The sequence below is a fragment of the Colobus angolensis genome, unplaced genomic scaffold (genome assembly GCF_000951035.1).
Source record: "Colobus angolensis palliatus isolate OR3802 unplaced genomic scaffold, Cang.pa_1.0 Scaffold30, whole genome shotgun sequence".
NCBI classification, from domain to species: domain Eukaryota; kingdom Metazoa; phylum Chordata; class Mammalia; order Primates; family Cercopithecidae; genus Colobus; species Colobus angolensis.
The window spans coordinates 1932011-1948753 of NW_012116266.1; the positions used below are offsets into that span (position 1 = coordinate 1932011).

General features: G+C 40.0%; 1 protein-coding gene across 2 annotated transcripts in view; it reads left to right on the top strand.

The window, feature by feature from the left end:
- The window catches only part of MDH1B (malate dehydrogenase 1B, NAD (soluble)), a 39946-nt gene extending 34843 nt beyond the window's left edge, over positions 1 to 5103 (top strand). Inside the window, exons 10-12 of one of the 2 annotated variants that reach the window (XM_011949860.1) lie at positions 1748 to 1798; positions 3201 to 3266; positions 4357 to 5103. In XM_011949860.1, coding sequence (XP_011805250.1) covers positions 1748 to 1798; positions 3201 to 3266; positions 4357 to 4385 — 146 coding nt within the window. In that variant the 3' untranslated portion in view covers positions 4386 to 5103. Of the gene's footprint in view, positions 1 to 1747; positions 1799 to 3197; positions 3267 to 4356 lie in introns of both variants that reach the window. The other variant, XM_011949859.1, reaches the window with a different exon arrangement.
- The last annotated feature ends 11640 nt before the right edge of the window (positions 5104 to 16743 follow it).

A 16743-nucleotide genomic window follows, 5' to 3' on the forward strand; every position in this document is an offset into this window, starting at 1 on the left:
GGCTTGGTGGCAGGCACCTGTAGTCCCAGCTACTCGGGAGGCTGAGACAGGAGAATGGCGTGAACCCGGAAGGCGGAGCTTGCTGCACTCCAGCCTGGGTGACGGAGCAAGACTCTGTCTCAGAAAAAAAAGAAAAAAAATTAGAGACATCAAGCAGCTCTTTTTGAGTGTAGCACACTTCTTCGTGGGTCATACTCTCAATCTCACCTCTAGAGGCCCACCGAGACTTTAGTCTAGTTATAGGTCTAGAAGCAAACAAGGGTGTTAGGGGTGGCTCCTGAGGAGAATCAACATTATCTTGCCTGGCAACTGCCTCAGGGGAGGCCATCACTCTTGCCTCAGGCAGCACAGGGTTTATCTCCTCAGACAAAGGCGGAAAGGCTGATGACAGCATGGGTCGGGGAGGGGATGTTGCCGCTACTGATATGGGGAAGCTGTTCCTTCTGGCAAAAAAGTTCATCACAGTTTACAAACTCAGTGTCCCCAGCTTCATCAGCGTTCTCCCACATGTCTCCTTTCCAAGTTGCAGGGTCCCATTCTTTTCCAATTAATGCCCTCACTTTAACAGGAGACGCCTGGCAAGGCTGTGCATGCACCTTTCATTGCAGTTCAGCCACTCACATAATAAGAGCTTGTGTCTGGTTTTCCACAATTTCAGCTATTTCTCTACAGGAGATAAGACTCACTTAGGGCAGTCTTTGCAGATTTGAGGCTCAGTATCTGCTTCTGTAGCCAGGAGACAGAATCTCTGAGTTCATTATTTTCTTTCATCACTTTGTCTACTGAACTTAGGAGCAACTAACCAGCTCTATTATGTTCCCTTGTTCACCACATATGGTCAAAGGTATTATGTATAGAGTCATTAAACTCCCTGCCTCTCATGAGCAGTGAATCAGGCGTGTGAAATGCATTTATTTTGCATAACTCATTAAACAGTTCATGCCAAGGACTATCAGTGTTCTCCATACTATTAGAAGTACAGTCCTTAGCATTGGGGGTCTAATCATACTAACCAGCCAACTCCAGAAACCCAAAAACCAACAAAAGAACTCCATCCTTAATATTCTGTTTCTCTAGAACCACTTCTGGTACCAAAATCTATATAGTCAAGGTTCCCTAGAGGGACAGAACTAATAGGATACATATGTATAAATAAAGAGGACTTGGTTAAGTATTAACTTACATGATCACAAGGTCCCACAATAGGCTGTCTGCAAGCTTGAGGAGCAAGGAGAGCCAGTCTGCATCTCAAAACTGAAAAATTTGGAGTCCAGTGTTTGAGGGCAGGAAGCATCCAGCATGGGAGAAAAATGAAAGCTGGGAGGCTAGGCAGTGCTCACCTTTTCACATTTTTCTTCCTGCTTTATATTTGCTGACAGGTGATTAGATTGTGCCCACCAGATTAAGGGTGGGTCTGTCTTCCCCAGCCCACTGACTCAAATGTTAATCCCCTTTGGCAACACCCTCACAGACACACCCGGGATCAATACTTTGCATCCTTCAATCCAATCAAGTTGGCACTCAGTATTAACCATCACAATTAGAAAAGGATAAGTATTATTTCATGTAATTTTGTTTCATTAATATGTACACAAATGTGCACACTGAACTATAATGTAAAATATGCCTTTTATTGTGGGTCATAGTCACTGAAGTTTGAAAAACATTGACTTAGAACATCTCATGACCTAGTCAGGTTGTTGGTTATATTCTAAATCCAGCATGTTTAATTTAATTTTGATTTCAGAACATAAAGATCTGGTCCCTGATGAAGAAAAAAATCTAGTTATGTCAGACGGTAAGTCAGTAGGGTTATAAACAGTGTCTGTATTGCTAATAATCATGACTCGTATTGTCCAGTTATTAGGGAATAATGTTATGGTCTAGCAACCAAAGCAAGTTTTAAATAACTTCATATGCTTCACAGATACTTTGAAATGTGCACAAAAATGTCAACTTTTTTTTTTTAAATCACTAAAACTGCTTCCTTGTCATATTCACCTCAAACTCTCCCAAAATACTCTAACTTCAGCTCCAATCCCTTGTGTCTCTTGCTTCTCACCTATCCCTTTTCTTCTCAATTCTTTTATTATGAAGCCCAAAATAACCAGTATGGCAAGACAGCGTCTTTCTCAGAAGACAGGTGAGAGGAAGAGACTGAGAGGGCCAAGTTAGAATTCTCCTTAACAGGGAAAATCTGGGAATTTTTGTCTCATTATGTGTATATATATATCTCATCATATATATAATTTATAATGTATTACATAAATACACACACATGTATATGCTGTTGACCCTTGAACAGCATGTGTCTGAACTGTGCAGGTCCACTTATCACGCAGATTTTCTTCCACCTCTGCCATCTCTAAGACAGCAAGACCAACGCCTCCTCTTTCCTCCTACTCCTCCCCAGCCTCATCAACATAAAGAAAATGAGGATAAAGAACCTTATCATGATCTATTTCCACTTAATGAATAGTAAATATATTTTGTCTTCCTTATGATTTTCTTAATAACATTTTCTTTTCTCTAGCTTTTATTGTTAGAATGCAGTATATGATACATATAACATACAAAATATATGTTAATCAACTGTTTTGTTATCGGCAAGACTTCTGGTCAACAGTGGGCTATTAGTTAAGTTTTGGGGGAAGTCAAAAGTTATATGTAGATGATTGATGACACAGAGGAATGGTGTCCCTAATCTCCACATTGTTCAAGGATCAAGTGTATACATATAATATGAGTGCTTGCACATATTTATGTAGAGGACTGTATTTTTTCTAAAGCTGCCTATACAAACTGTATATCCAAAAAATAATAATTTAGTCTGTTTCCATTTTTACAACTTCACCTGAAACCGTCTATTTAGAAGGAAGCTAGCAATCATTGAGAAGTTGCCTAGTGGTTTATGGGGGCCAGGGAAGAAGGCTTCATAGGTATGTTGGTAGAAAGATGCTATACTAAGCAGTTGACTGAACATCTGCTTGTTCATATTGTCCACTCAGGACATGGATAAGTCATCATCAATGGTTGAGACTTTATGTAACAGTGGTCTAGCATCTTGTAACTCCTAGGAGAGCAATGCATTCAGAGAAACTTCAGAGTGGAAGGAACAAGATAGAAGAAAATGAAAATAACTGCAAAAATTATTGCGCTTTACATACTAAAAACTATTCTTTTAACTCTATTTGCAGCAGCAGATTTTCTAAATCGGATTCCTCAAACCACCTTTGAAAAGCCACAGAGTCTTGAGTTCCTAAATGGTAGGTGGTAGACAAAACATTAACTAATATTTTCTTATTTTACAAGTGTAACTGGGTAGTAGAGGATCAAGTTTCCTTGCAATACTAGTCTTGTCAAACCCTCCCCACTTCCCACATTCCCCAGGGACCCAGCCTTGATTGCTTACTCTCCTGGATCCTAGCTTCCAACTTTTTTTTTTTTTTTTTTATTAAAGACAGGGTCTGCTCTGTTGCCCAGGCTAAAGTGCAGTGGTACAGTCACAGCTCACTGCAACCTCAGCCTCCTAGACTTGTGATCCTCCCAACTCAGCCCCTCAGGTAGCTGGGACCACAGGCATGCACCACCACACCCAACTAATTTTTAAATTTTTTTTGTAGATCTAGGGTGTCACAGTGTTGCCCAGGCTGGTCTCAAACTCCTGGACCCAAGTGACCATCCACTTTGGCCTTCTAAAGTGCTAGAATTACAGGCATGAGCCACCGTGCCTGGCCTGCTTCCCACTTTTGCAACCAAACCTTTGAGAACCTAATCCTTCCCTCAAGATGAATAAGTAAGGAAATTGACACAAGTAATCTGCATGTCCAGAATTCCCAAGTATATAAGTGAGTTGAAAACAAAGCTGATGTAGGTTTCTTTGTGGTTGACCAGTCAGGATGTTCACCCAAGCCCCCACCCTTTTATTTAAATGTCCAATAAAATGAACAAAATCTCAGGCACCTTTCATTCTGAAATGTATGGTATGAAGGACGTAGGAATGGGGCTAATCGGGGGAATTAGAATTGGTGCATAGAGGAGCAGCAAAGCCAAGAGCAGAAATGGAGCTGACAACATAGCTGCATACACGATTTGGAATGAAAAGCAAGGTGCCAGGAGAGAGCACATAAAAATAGCTTGTGGCCAGGGAAGAGGCCACAGTTAGTTTTGCTGCATGAAAATACCTAGCTATGATCTCGTGGCTTTATTTCCCCATAGAATCACTCTCACGCGTGCACTTTCTCAGCTATTGAATCATGAATACAGGAATCCAGCAAACAAAAAAGGTAATAAAAACTTATGCTACTAACATATTTTGGAAATAGTTATATATTTTCATTTCTTTTCCTTTTACAGGCTTTGAAGGCAAAACTGTGGAATCCTAACAGATCAAATTGGATGAAATACATAATTATTTGGTAGCATAATAAATATAGAAAGAATTTACATAAATGTCTATATTGAAGGAAGAATAATTTGAAAGATTTATGTCAATCTTAGATAATACCATGCAAGGCAATTAAATCACTCTGACAACATAAAGGTCAGAGTTCAGTTATTTTGCGTTACTTGTATCCACTTACGTTTGTTTAATAATAATTGCATTTTCTCAGAAATATTTTGGTGTCAAATGCTATCTTTTATACTACATTAAAATAGAGTTGTCAGTTATTGCATCTGCCCATACATCTTCTGAGAGAACCTGCTTCCTTCCACCAGTCATACCTAAGACCTGCACCTAAGTGACCATGTTTGCTCAAATGTCCTCACCACCTTGGTCTCAGCTAATTAAGCCAAACAGATGTACCTCACTCAAGGATAACCAATCATATTTTCTCTCTCTCTCAAAAAAAAATTGAACTGAGACTAATGAGTAAGTTGGTGACTGGGTCAGGTTAATGGTGGTGAACTATGTGCCTGTGAGCTCTTCGGAGCTAGTTGGGTTCACCACCTTCATAAGACCTGCCTTTGTACCATTTTTCCTTGGATGTGCTTTGTTTAAGTGTCTGTACAATAAATCACACTTTTTTAAAGCTTAGATTGAATAGGTTTCTGCTCCTTGACAACAGACATGGCCTGAATAAAATGAATTTTGAAAGAAAAGTGTAATATTTTTACCATATAATTGCATGGTTTAAGTAAAAATTACAGTCTTTTATTAAAGCAGTAATAGCCAAACCGGTATGCTCAGATATTTTCCAGCTAGTAAGAACCTTTACAAATGCCAATTAGGAACTTTTGAAAGCTCAGGAGTCTTGTGAAAAGCTGCTGATAACTGTGCTTTCTCTGTATGCTTAATAGCTCTTAAGATATAAATCATATTCTGAAAATTCAGAGAAATTGCAGATGCATCTTCTGCATTGCTTCTGCACCATTATAATGCAATGGGTAGTTTCAAACCCGTGACTGACTTTTGCTTGTTTCCAAAGTCAGCACTTCATTTGATGTTATTGTGAAGAAAGCTTAGTATCTGTGTTAAGGACATTGATTTTGTGCCCTAATCTTACCAATACCATTGCCTGACTTTGTGGGGTCCTCAACCCAAGGAATGTGACCACAGAGAACAATACCTGGATGGAAAATCAAATGGCGCTTCACACAGAGCTGAGCACATGGTGATTTTGCCCCTCAACATGCAGGGCTTCTTATGAGAAAACTAAGCAAGACTGGAAACCGACATATGTTTGGACCACCATAGGATGACAAGAATGCTCTAGAATAGTCTCCTATAGGAGAGTAGAATGGATTGATTTTAATCACCATATCTACTACCACACATTTGTCCCAAATTAATATATGGAATTACACTGGGAGGAAAGTGTTAAGTGTTTGCTATTTATTTAGAAATAATAATGATGCCACTTCAAAATATTTTTCAGGGTGATTTGGTTTGACTCTGTGTCTCCACCCAAATTTCATCTTGTAGCTCCCATAATTCCCATGTGTTGTGGGAGGGATCCGGTGGGAGATAATTGAATCATGGGGGCGGGTCTTTCATGCTGTTCTCACGATAGTGAATAAGTCTCACCAGATCTGATGGCTTTAAAAATGGGAGTTTGCCTGCACAAGCTCTCTCTTTGCCTGTCGCCATCCACATATGATGTGACTTGCTCCTCCTTGCTGTCCACTATGATTGAGAGGCCTCCCCACCCTGTGGAACTGTGAGTTCAGTGAAACCTCTTTCTTTTGTAAATTGCCCAGCCTCGGGTATGTCTTTATCAGGAACATGAAAATGGACTAATACATGGGGCACAGGGAGGTTTTTTTCTTTTTTTTTTTTTTTTTTGACTGATGCACTAGTTCTTATGGTAGCCTGTTATATAAAATAGACCAGCTTGGGAAATCTCAAGTCTGATTTTCCCGTTAAAAGGAACTTTAATATGAGGTTATTGTAAGTAGTTTCTCTATGTTGTTAAAGCTATCATGGTAAAGCCATGAGGGAGGAATATTCTGTAGAAAAATTAGAGTATTGTTTGGAGAAAGGCATTATGTGTATAAAGTAATTGGTCACTGAAATCTGAGTTAAGCATCTATAAATCTTTGTAGCTATAGCAAGCATATTAGTTGCCCTCCTTACAGCCCGGCTTCATTCTCGTAACCAACAGAAGTCTGATTTTGTTGGGATGGTTGATGGGCCCGATAAATGGTGAAATATCTAATTTAGTCCCATTTGCCAGTGATTGGTCTAGGGGTAGGCATACGGCTCAATTTTGGACACTGATAGATAAGTGTTCTGGAGGCCTGCATGAGAGAGAGAAAATAAATGGTATGCAAGGAGAAAGCACTTTGGCTCCCACCTACTTCCTTCCTGCTTAAATGCTGTCCTACTGAGATATAATGCTCACAGCTTCAGCAACCATTTTGTAGCCATGAGAAGAGACATCACCAACATAGGAGGGTAGCAGTAAAGAAAGACAGAAAAAGCCTGGTGCCTAATCCTGAGGCCTTGATGACTTCAAAGAGCCTCTGAACCAACCCTGGATCAACTCCAGAACTTCTGTCTAACAAACAATAAATAACACTAGGTTTTAAGTCCATGTTAATGATGGGTTCTATTACTTATAGACAATGGCTGCATACTTACATATGTGGTTATATATATTATAGCTAACAGCTATTTAACTTAATAGAGAAATATCTTTCAATCATTCGTTTTAAGTGAATTAATAAGAAATATATTTAGATCATTTGTTTTTTAGAGACAAATTCTCGCTCTGCACCCAACCTGGAGTGAAGCGGCACAACTATGGCTCAGTGCAACCTAGAATTCCTGGGCTCAAGCCACCTTCCCACCTCAGCCTCTCAAGTAGCTGGGACTACAGGAACATGCCACCACACCTAGCTAATTTATTTTTGTAGATGGGGTCTTGCTATGTTACCCAGGCTGGTCTTGAACTTCTGGACTCAAGTGATCCTCCCGCTTCAGCTTCCTGAGTAGCTGGGACTACAAGCATGAACAACCACACTCAGCCCCTAGACAAACTGACTTTTCTGACTCAGCCAGGCTCAAAATCTATACTGACTGTTATATTTGTTCTATTTTCCCCAATTCCAGTCAGTAAATGCCATCAACTTACTTCAATTTTAGACCATGATTTTTGACATTAGTATGAATCAGAATCACTTGTTAAAATAGATTGCTGGGGGCCGGGCATGGTGGCTCACATCTGTAATCCCAGCTCCTTGGGAGGCCAAGGTGGGCAGATCACTTGAAGTCAGGAGTTCAACACCAGCCTGGCCAACCTGGTGAATCCTCATCTCCACTAAAAATACAAAAATTAGCCAGGCATGGTGGCACCTGCCTGTGGTCCCAGCTACTCCAGAGGCTGAGGCTAGAGAATCACTTGAACCCGGGAAGGGGAAGCAGAGGCTGCAGTGAGCCAAGATCGTGCCACTGCACTCTAGCTGGGGTGACAGAGCAAGACTCTCTCAAAAAAAAAAAAACAAAAAAAACCCAACAAACAAAAAAGATTGCTGGGGACCATCTCCAGAGTTTGCGACTCAGTAAGTCTTAGTTCTAACAACTTCTCAGGTGAGGCTGATGCTACTGCTCTGGGGACCATACTTTAACAACCACTGCCCTACACTATGTCTTCAAATTTCATCTCACTGAAGCCTCGATAGATCTTACACAGTGAGGTGGCCTTTCCTCTCTTGGCCAAACCATTACTTATTTCTTTTTATTTCAGGGAGATGGACATTATGAGACTCCAAGAGACAGCAATAGGATAAAGAGCTATTCCTCCATCTACACCCTACCAAATGCAACTGTGAAATAATGTGTGACTTCCATTTGCTCCTTTGCTGGCCTTAAAACTAACATCTTTAACTCTAAAACGGTCCTGGCCCAGAGCTGAAAGCTTACTCGGTCTGCAGAGGACACAGAAAGGTTACCCAAGCTTGCAGCTGAGTTTCTGGAAGCAAACTGGTGACTCTCCCAACAGTGAGCAGCTGTTCTGCCCCTCATATTAATTTCTTCTGGGCAGAAAAAGTGAGCCCACAGAGATATCTAATCACAAGTCTCTCAGTTTCTTGGTACAAAGAAGCATGATTTCTATACGGAGAGGACATAGCAAAGGTTTTGCAGAGTCCTGGCAGCCTCCTCCTTTGTAGGTGGGCTACCCATCTCTGGGAAAGCAGCCACAAACCCTGTGTGTCTTGCTCAAGAGCAACACACATAAGTCATACTTAAGCAATGCCATCAAAATTACGTTTTCATCTACAGTCCCCAAAATTACCACCGTGTTTGCAAAATCCCATGATGAGCCCTCAGTCCTCATGCTGACTTGACCTGTCTGTAGCATTTAACATACGTCTTAGGCCCTTCGTGCTACTATAACAAAGTACCATTGACCAGTAGCTTAGAAACAACAGAGATTTATTTATCACTATTCTAGAAACTGGGAAGTCCAAGATCAAAGTGGCAGCGGATTCAGTGTTAGGTAAGAACACGTTTCTTGGTTCATAGATGGTGCCTTTTCACTGTATCTCCACATGGTGGAAGGGGCTAGGCAGCTCTCAGATGCTTTTTTTAGAAGGACACTAATCCTATTCATGAGGTCTCTACCCTAATGACCTAATCACCTCCCAAAGGCCCCACCTCCTACAGCCTGCTGTGGTTTGGACATTCATCCCAACTAAACCTTATGTTAAAATTTCATCCTAATGTTCAATGTGGAGCCTAGTAAGTATTTGGGTCATGAGGGTGAATCTCTCATGAATAGATTAATGCCCTCCCTTGGGGTGAGTAAGTTCTCTTGCTCTTAGTTCCTGTGAGAGCTGATTGTTGAAAACTGCCTGGCACCTCCCAACTTCTCTTGCTTCCTCTCTCACCATGTGATCTCTATATATGCCAGCCCCCTTTTGCCTTCCACCATGAGTAGAAGCTGCCTGGGGCCCTCGCCAGATGTCCAATCTTGAACCTTCCAGCCAGCAGAATTATGAGCCAAATAAACCTCTTTTATTTACAAACTACCTCAGGTATTCCTTTATAGCAACACAAAGCTAACTAAGCATGACATTGGGGATTAGTTTTCAAAATATTAATTTGGGTAGGGGGAGCAAACATTCAGTCCATAACAACATAGCCAATCATTTCCTTTTCTCTGATACACTTACTTCACCTGCCTTTTAGGGCATGAGACTTTCATGGTTTTCTTCCTACTTCATCCCCATGAAGTGCTTTACTATTTTTTAGTCTCTGTGCTGATTTATCCTCTTACACCCTTATAATATTAGAGTACACCAGGGATCTGTCCTTGATTGCCGTCCATAGCTACTCATGACTCCACCTAGTCCATCTATATGCAAGTAATCCCCTAATTTATATCTCCAGGCCAGTCATCTCTTCCAAACTGAAGATTCCCCTATCCTACTTGCAATTTGCACTTAAATGGCTGATAGATGCGTGAATTAGCATGTTTCAAACTTATCTCTTAATTCCCATATCTCCCACCTGCTCCTCCAACAAAATCTCAATAAACAGGAATTTCATCTTTCCATTCACTCAAACCAAAATTCCTGGAGTCATCCTTACCTTCTTTTTCTTTTACACTCTATGCTCAATCACAGGAAGTCCTGATAGCTCTACCTTCAAAATCGTTTTCTGGATTTACCAGAAGCCAAATTTTACCATTACTCTCTGGGTCCAAGCCTCTACTGTCTTCTGGATTATTGTAGAGCCCCCTAAGTAGTCTCACTTCTTTATCCTTGGCATCTTACAGACTATTCTTAGGATAGTAGCTACTATGGGGTTTGTATATTTGATTGAAATTTCTAAATGTCATGTTGAAATTTTATCCCCAATATAGATTCTAACAGGAGGTATTGGGTCATGAGAGTGGATCCCTCATGAATTGCTTTGTGCCATCCTCACAATAAATGAGTCTCACTCTGTTAGTTTCCACGACAGTTGATTGTTGACAAGCATCCTGGACTTCCCTGTTCATTCTCTTGCTTCCTCTCTCACTGTGCAATCTGTGTAGGCCAACTTCCCTTCACCTTCTGCCATGAATAGAAGTTTCCTGAGGCCCTTATCAGAAACAGATGTTGCCACCATGCTTCTTGTACAGCCAGAAGAACTATGAGCCAAATAAACTTATTTTCTTTATAAATTATCCAGCGTCGGGTATTCCTTTATGGAAACACAAACGGACTGAAATGGTAGCCAAAGTGATACCCTTTTTTAAAATGTAAATCAGGTGTAAGGAAGGGGTCCAGTTTCAGTTTTCTTTATATGGCTAGTCAGTTTTCCCAGCACCATTTATTAAATAGAGGATCCTTTCCCCATTGCTTGTTTTTGTCAGGTTTGATGAAGATCAGATGGTTGTAGATGTGTGGTGTTATTTCTGAGTTATCTGTTCTGTTCCATTGGTCTATATGTCTGTTTTGGTACCAGTACCAGGCTGTTTTGGTTACTGTAGCTTTGTGGTGTAATTTTAAGTAAGGTAGCGTGATGCCTCCAGCTTTGTTCTTTTTGCTTAGGATTGTCTTGGCTATATAGGCTCTTCTTTGGTTCCATATGAAATGTAAAGTGATTTTTTCTAATTCTGTGAAGAAAGTCAATGGTAGTTTGATGGAAATAGCATTGAATCTATAAATTACTTTGGGCTGTATGGCCATTTTCACATTTATTCTTCCTATTCATGAACATGGAATGTTTTTCCATTTGTTTGTGTCCTCTCTTATTTCCTTGAGCAGTAGTTTGTAGCTCTCCCTGAAGAGTCCTTCACGTCCCTTTTAAGCTGTATTCCTAGGTATTTTATTCTCTTTGTAGCAATTGTGAATGGGAGTTCATTCATGGTTTAGCTCTCTGTTTGTCTATTGTTGGTATATAAGAATGTTTGTGTTTTTTGCACATTGATTTTGTATCCTGAGACTTTGCTGAAGTTGCTTACCAGCTTATGGAGTTTTGGGTCTGAGACGATGGGGTTTTCTAGATACAGGATCATGTCATCTGCAAACAGAGACAGTTTGACTTCCTCCCTTCCTATTTGAATACTCTTTATATTTTTCTCTTGCCTGATTGCCCTGGCCAGAACTTCCAATACTGTGTTGAACAGGAGTGGTGAGAGAGGGCGTCTTGTCTTGTGCCGGTTTCCAAAGGGAGTGTTTCCAGCTTTTGCCCATTCAGTATGATATTGGCTATGGGTTTGTCATAAATAGCTCTTACTATTTTGAAATATGTTTTATCAATACCTAGTTTATTGAGAGTTTTTAACATGAATGATGTTGAATTTTATTGAAGGCCTTTTCTGCATCTATTGACATAATCATGTGGCTTTTGTCATTGGTTCTGTTTACATGATGGATTACATTTACTGATTTGCATATGTTGAACCAGTCTCACATCCCAGGAAATGCATGCAGGACTTAAAGTCTAAATGATGAGTTGATAGGTTCAGCAAACCATCATGGCATATATACCTGTATAACAAACCTGCATATTCTTTGCTTGTATCCCAGAACTTAAAGTAAAATAAAAAATTTATATGGAAAAGAAGATTATCCTTTGGGAATTAAACTGCAGTCATCACATACAAAATGGATTGCAAGAGAGACATACAAAAAGGAAAAAAGAATTTTCTTCTCACTTCCAAGAATAGGATAGCAATGAATTATATTTTGAGGGTGAAATGACCAGTCATCTTAAAGTAACAGAATGAATCCCAAGCTTCAGTTAATAGCTAACTTTGACTATAAATTAATTTTAAATTTTGGTACATCTAAAAAAAGGAATTATCAATCAAAAAGGGATTGTGTCAACCATGGAAAAAAAGAAAATCACAAAAATTGGTGATATTCATCCAAATAGTTTCCAACAGAGTAACAGCTTTTTATAATACATAGTATGACCCCTTTGGTAAGATTATCTCTACAGAAAGGATAGATGAATCTGATGATTTTTAACTTCTACCATTAAACATATACTTTATAAAAAAAAAGTGAATCAGATTGTAGCTCAACTACGTTTAGGAGCTCATAGAGGCTCTCCACTACAGAATAAAAGTCAAAGTCCTTATGATGGCCTAAAAGGCCACATGATCTGTTCCCACTCCCACCTTTTCATGTCTCTGATCTCCTCTCCTACTACTATTTTTCATGCTTATACCACCCTGCTGTCAGCACATAAGCCTCTTGGTTGTACCTTATATCTTCCAGGCACACTCCCACCTCAGAGCCTTGCACTAGCCATTTCCTCTACATGGAACATTCTTTTGTTAAATGATAGGTGACCAATGCTTCACTTCCTACAAGCCTTTGCTCAAATTTCACCTTTTTAATAACGCCTATATGTACCATGCTGTTTAACACTGCTATCTGCCACTCTCAGGAATCTCAGGCCCCTTTATCCTGCTCTACTTTTTGTTGTATTCCACAGCGCTTACAATCTCACATTATTCTTGTTAGTTCATGTATTACACTTTTTGCCCATTGTCCTTCTAACACACTAAAAAGAAAGCTCTATAGTAGTAATACTTATCTGCTTTGTGGTGTTTTCTAAGCACCTAGAATAATGCCTAGCACACAGTTTTGATCAATACATACTTTGGATCCCTCTCTTCTAAATTCCAACAATACTCATTCTTCTTTTTTTCCTTTTTTTTTCTTAATCCCCTGGGCACCCGCCCCTGAGTACCATGCACTGGCCGACCCCTGGAGTTCCACTTTGCCCCATTCCTGAGTGCCCTCCGTGTGTGCCTCCCTCCCACCATGGGGGGCCCTGGGCACCTATCCCACCAACTGGGTGCCAGTCCTTAGCCCACCCTTTTGGATGTCCATTCCCTCCCACTCTGGGTGTCGGCAGCCTGGGTGCACTTCCCTGCCAGCATGAATGGGCTGTCTATCAGGCTGATATCACCTTGGTAAAATTTGCCACCATCGTCTATTCTTCACCTTTGCAGGATTAGAAGTATAGTTTGCAGCTACCATTAACGTCCCTCAGATAACCAAGCCAACAATACTAATGATAGAACAAGAATGCCAGCTTACCAATCTTAGACTTAAAATAGAAGTACCAAAGTTACCAGATGTTCACAGCTCTAAAAGTCCATTAACTTCCTGCACAAGCTACATGGAAACACAAATTATAATCAGAAGGCTCAGAGTCAGAACAAGAAGTAGTTACATGATTTGGGTATCTGATGGTCTTAGATGCTAATTAACTTGTATCTTCACAATGGAGCCATATCCAATGTCTACTGGTAGAGATCACAGGCAAGGCACTCTCCCTGCACAGTGCTAACCAGCCTCTCCTGATTCATTTATCCACCACATTTCTTGGGTACTTATGATGAGTCATGTAGTGTGGGAGGCAGGCACTGAGCATACAGGGACAAATAAGACAAAATAGCTCTTGTTCCTGCTTTTGAAGAGTTTGTTTTCTAGTGAAGAAGGCAAATATTAAGTCAATAAACATATAATGAAGCAAGATGACCACAGGCTGTGCTGGGAGCAATGACTAAAACAGAGTGATGTGTTAAAGCTATTCCAGATAGGGTTGTCATGGAAGAGCTCAGTGGAGCCTGACAATGAATGTGAGGCAGTCGTGAGATGAGCTGGAGGAAGCTTTCCAAGCAGGGGCAGCAGCAAGTGCAAAGGCCCAGTGTAGGGGGTAAAAGAGGAGATGGGTTACTTTTTAAAAACAGAAAGAAGCTAGCCAGTATAAGTGCAAGAGAGTTATGGGATATATTTGAACAAAAAGGCAGGTCTTGGAAGTTTTCACAAAATCTGGGTAGGTAATTTGGATTTTCAAGGCACTAGCAAGTACATTCTGAAGAAAAATTTAGAGGAATGTGAGAATAGATGGTAGGATACCATTTAGGAGGCTATTATGAGAGTTCATGCAAGAGATGCTAGTGGCTTAGACTAGGAAGATGGTAATAAGGATGAGAAGCAGAAAAATTGAGATATATTCTGGATGGATATATCTCACTCATAGGATTTCTTTTTTTGAGACAGAATGTCACCACTGTTGCCCAGGCTGGAGTGCAGTGGCATGGTCTAGGCTCACTGCAACCTCCGCTTCACAGGCTCAAACCATCCTCCCACCTCAGCCTCCCAAGAAGGAGTAGTGGAGACTACAAGTGCACACCACCACACCTGCCTAATTTTTGTATTTTTAGTAGAGACAGGCTTTCACCATATTGCCTCAAACTCCTGATCTCAAGCGATCCGCCCGCCTCACCCTCCCAAAGTGCTGGGATTACAGGTGTGAGTGACTGTGCCCAGCCGCATTCATGGGATTTTAAGTTGGAATGAATATAGAAAGGAGAGTAAATAAAAAGGAGAAATCAAAAATTAACTGGTTTCAGTTTGAACAACCAGCTGGATGATGGTGCCATTTCCTAAAATGTAAATAGAGAGGGGAACAGATTTGTGGGTAGAATAGAAAATCAGGGGCATGTCAAACTTAGTACCTAAGTGGAAGTACTAAGTTATCGATGAGTCTGCAGTTCAGAGAAGAGGGCAGGCCTAGAGTCATCAATTTGTGAATCACTAGCTTAAAGGTGGTAAGGGACCTAGGCACAATGTGACATGTGTAGGAAGGGAAGGGTAAGAAAGGGAGCCCAAGACCCATTCTGAAGGCACTCCCATATTTACGGGCCAGATCTACAAGGAGAGGCCAACAAAGAAGACTCAAGGCAAACTTCAGTTGGAAGAGAACCTGTAGAGTGATAAAACAGAGGCAAAGAGACAATGTTTAGAAAGGGAAAGTTTTAAAAGATAAGCTAAACGTTGAGCAAATGAACAAATAAGTCAATGTTTTTGGAAGCCAGGATAATCAAGATTGGGGAAGCGTAAAACAGATATAGGAAAGGGAAAGGGAAGGAAGAATACTGTGGTTTTGGATTGCTAGATTGGAATTGAAGGTATCATGATGAACTTATGAAAAGGCCTAGAAAACAGTGGCACCCCCATACAATGAACACATTTAGCACCTAAATTTTGAGTTCTAAAACCATTCCCTACTAAAAGAAACCAACCCTTTTTGAAGAAATTATTGGTTCTAGCATTGGGGCAGGGAACATATGTGATAAATCTGCAATATCTTATTGACCCAGAAAATGAGAAAATGCTAAAAAAAAAAAAAAAAAGAAAAGATTGGATGTGATGTGTTTAAAGGAAGGACACAGACATCAGCTTTCAGGGACACCACCTTAATTAAATATACACACGTAATGTCACACGGTAATTAGACAAACAGTAGCATCCCCACAGCAGTGAACCTCCTCATGTGATACACTAAGAAGGACAAAGAGTTTCTTCTGGTATCCTTGCTCCCCAGAAATGTATAAATTGAAAAATAATCTTGGGGAAACAACATACAAACTCAACTGGAGAAACTTTCTACATGATAATTGACCTATACTATTCAAAAATGTCAATGTCACAATAAACAAGAAAAGGCTGAGGAAGTGTTCCAAAGTACAGGGTACTAAAGAACTACGACAACTAAAGGCAATGTGTGATGCTGGATTGGATCTTGGATCAGGAAATAAAATGCTATAAAGGACACTATTGGCAAAATTTAAATACTGTCTGTTAGATAATAGCATTATATCAATTTTAAATTTCTTGATTTAAAAAATTATATAGTACCTATGTAAGGGAATCATCTTAAAAAAGTACAAGCTGAAGTATTTAAGAGTAAAAAGCCAAAATGTCTGCAACTTAGTCTTAAATGGTTCAGAATAAAATCATGGTATGTGTGTATTTGTACAAACATTTTTACAGTAACAATTAGTGATTCTGGAGGAAGGGCATATGAGAGGTTTTTTTGTTTTTGTTCTTGTTTTTTTTACTGTTCTTCCACCTTTTATATATTTTGAAATTGCAAAATAAAGTTTAATAAGATAAAGGGAGAAAGATGTACTTTGGACTTAGCAATACGGAAGTCACTGATGAATTTGATCTATAGTTTTAAGAGTCTCAGCCATGAAATCATAGCCTCTGCTAGCTTTCTACCTAAATATTTTTAAATTTCTCTCAAATTATGAGTTAAATCTTTCTTTTATATTTTCCAACTGGATTGTTTTTGTAATTTTTATGTGTTTCACCTGTTCTGCAAACTGTGGCAAAATCATGAAATAAGAAACAGGGCCGGGCGCGGTGGCTCAAGCCTGTAATCCCAGCACTTTGGGAGGCCGAGACGGGTGGATCACAAGGTCAGGAGATCGAGACCATCCTGGCTAACACGGTGAAACCCCGTCTCTACTAAAAAATACAAAAAAACTAGCTGGG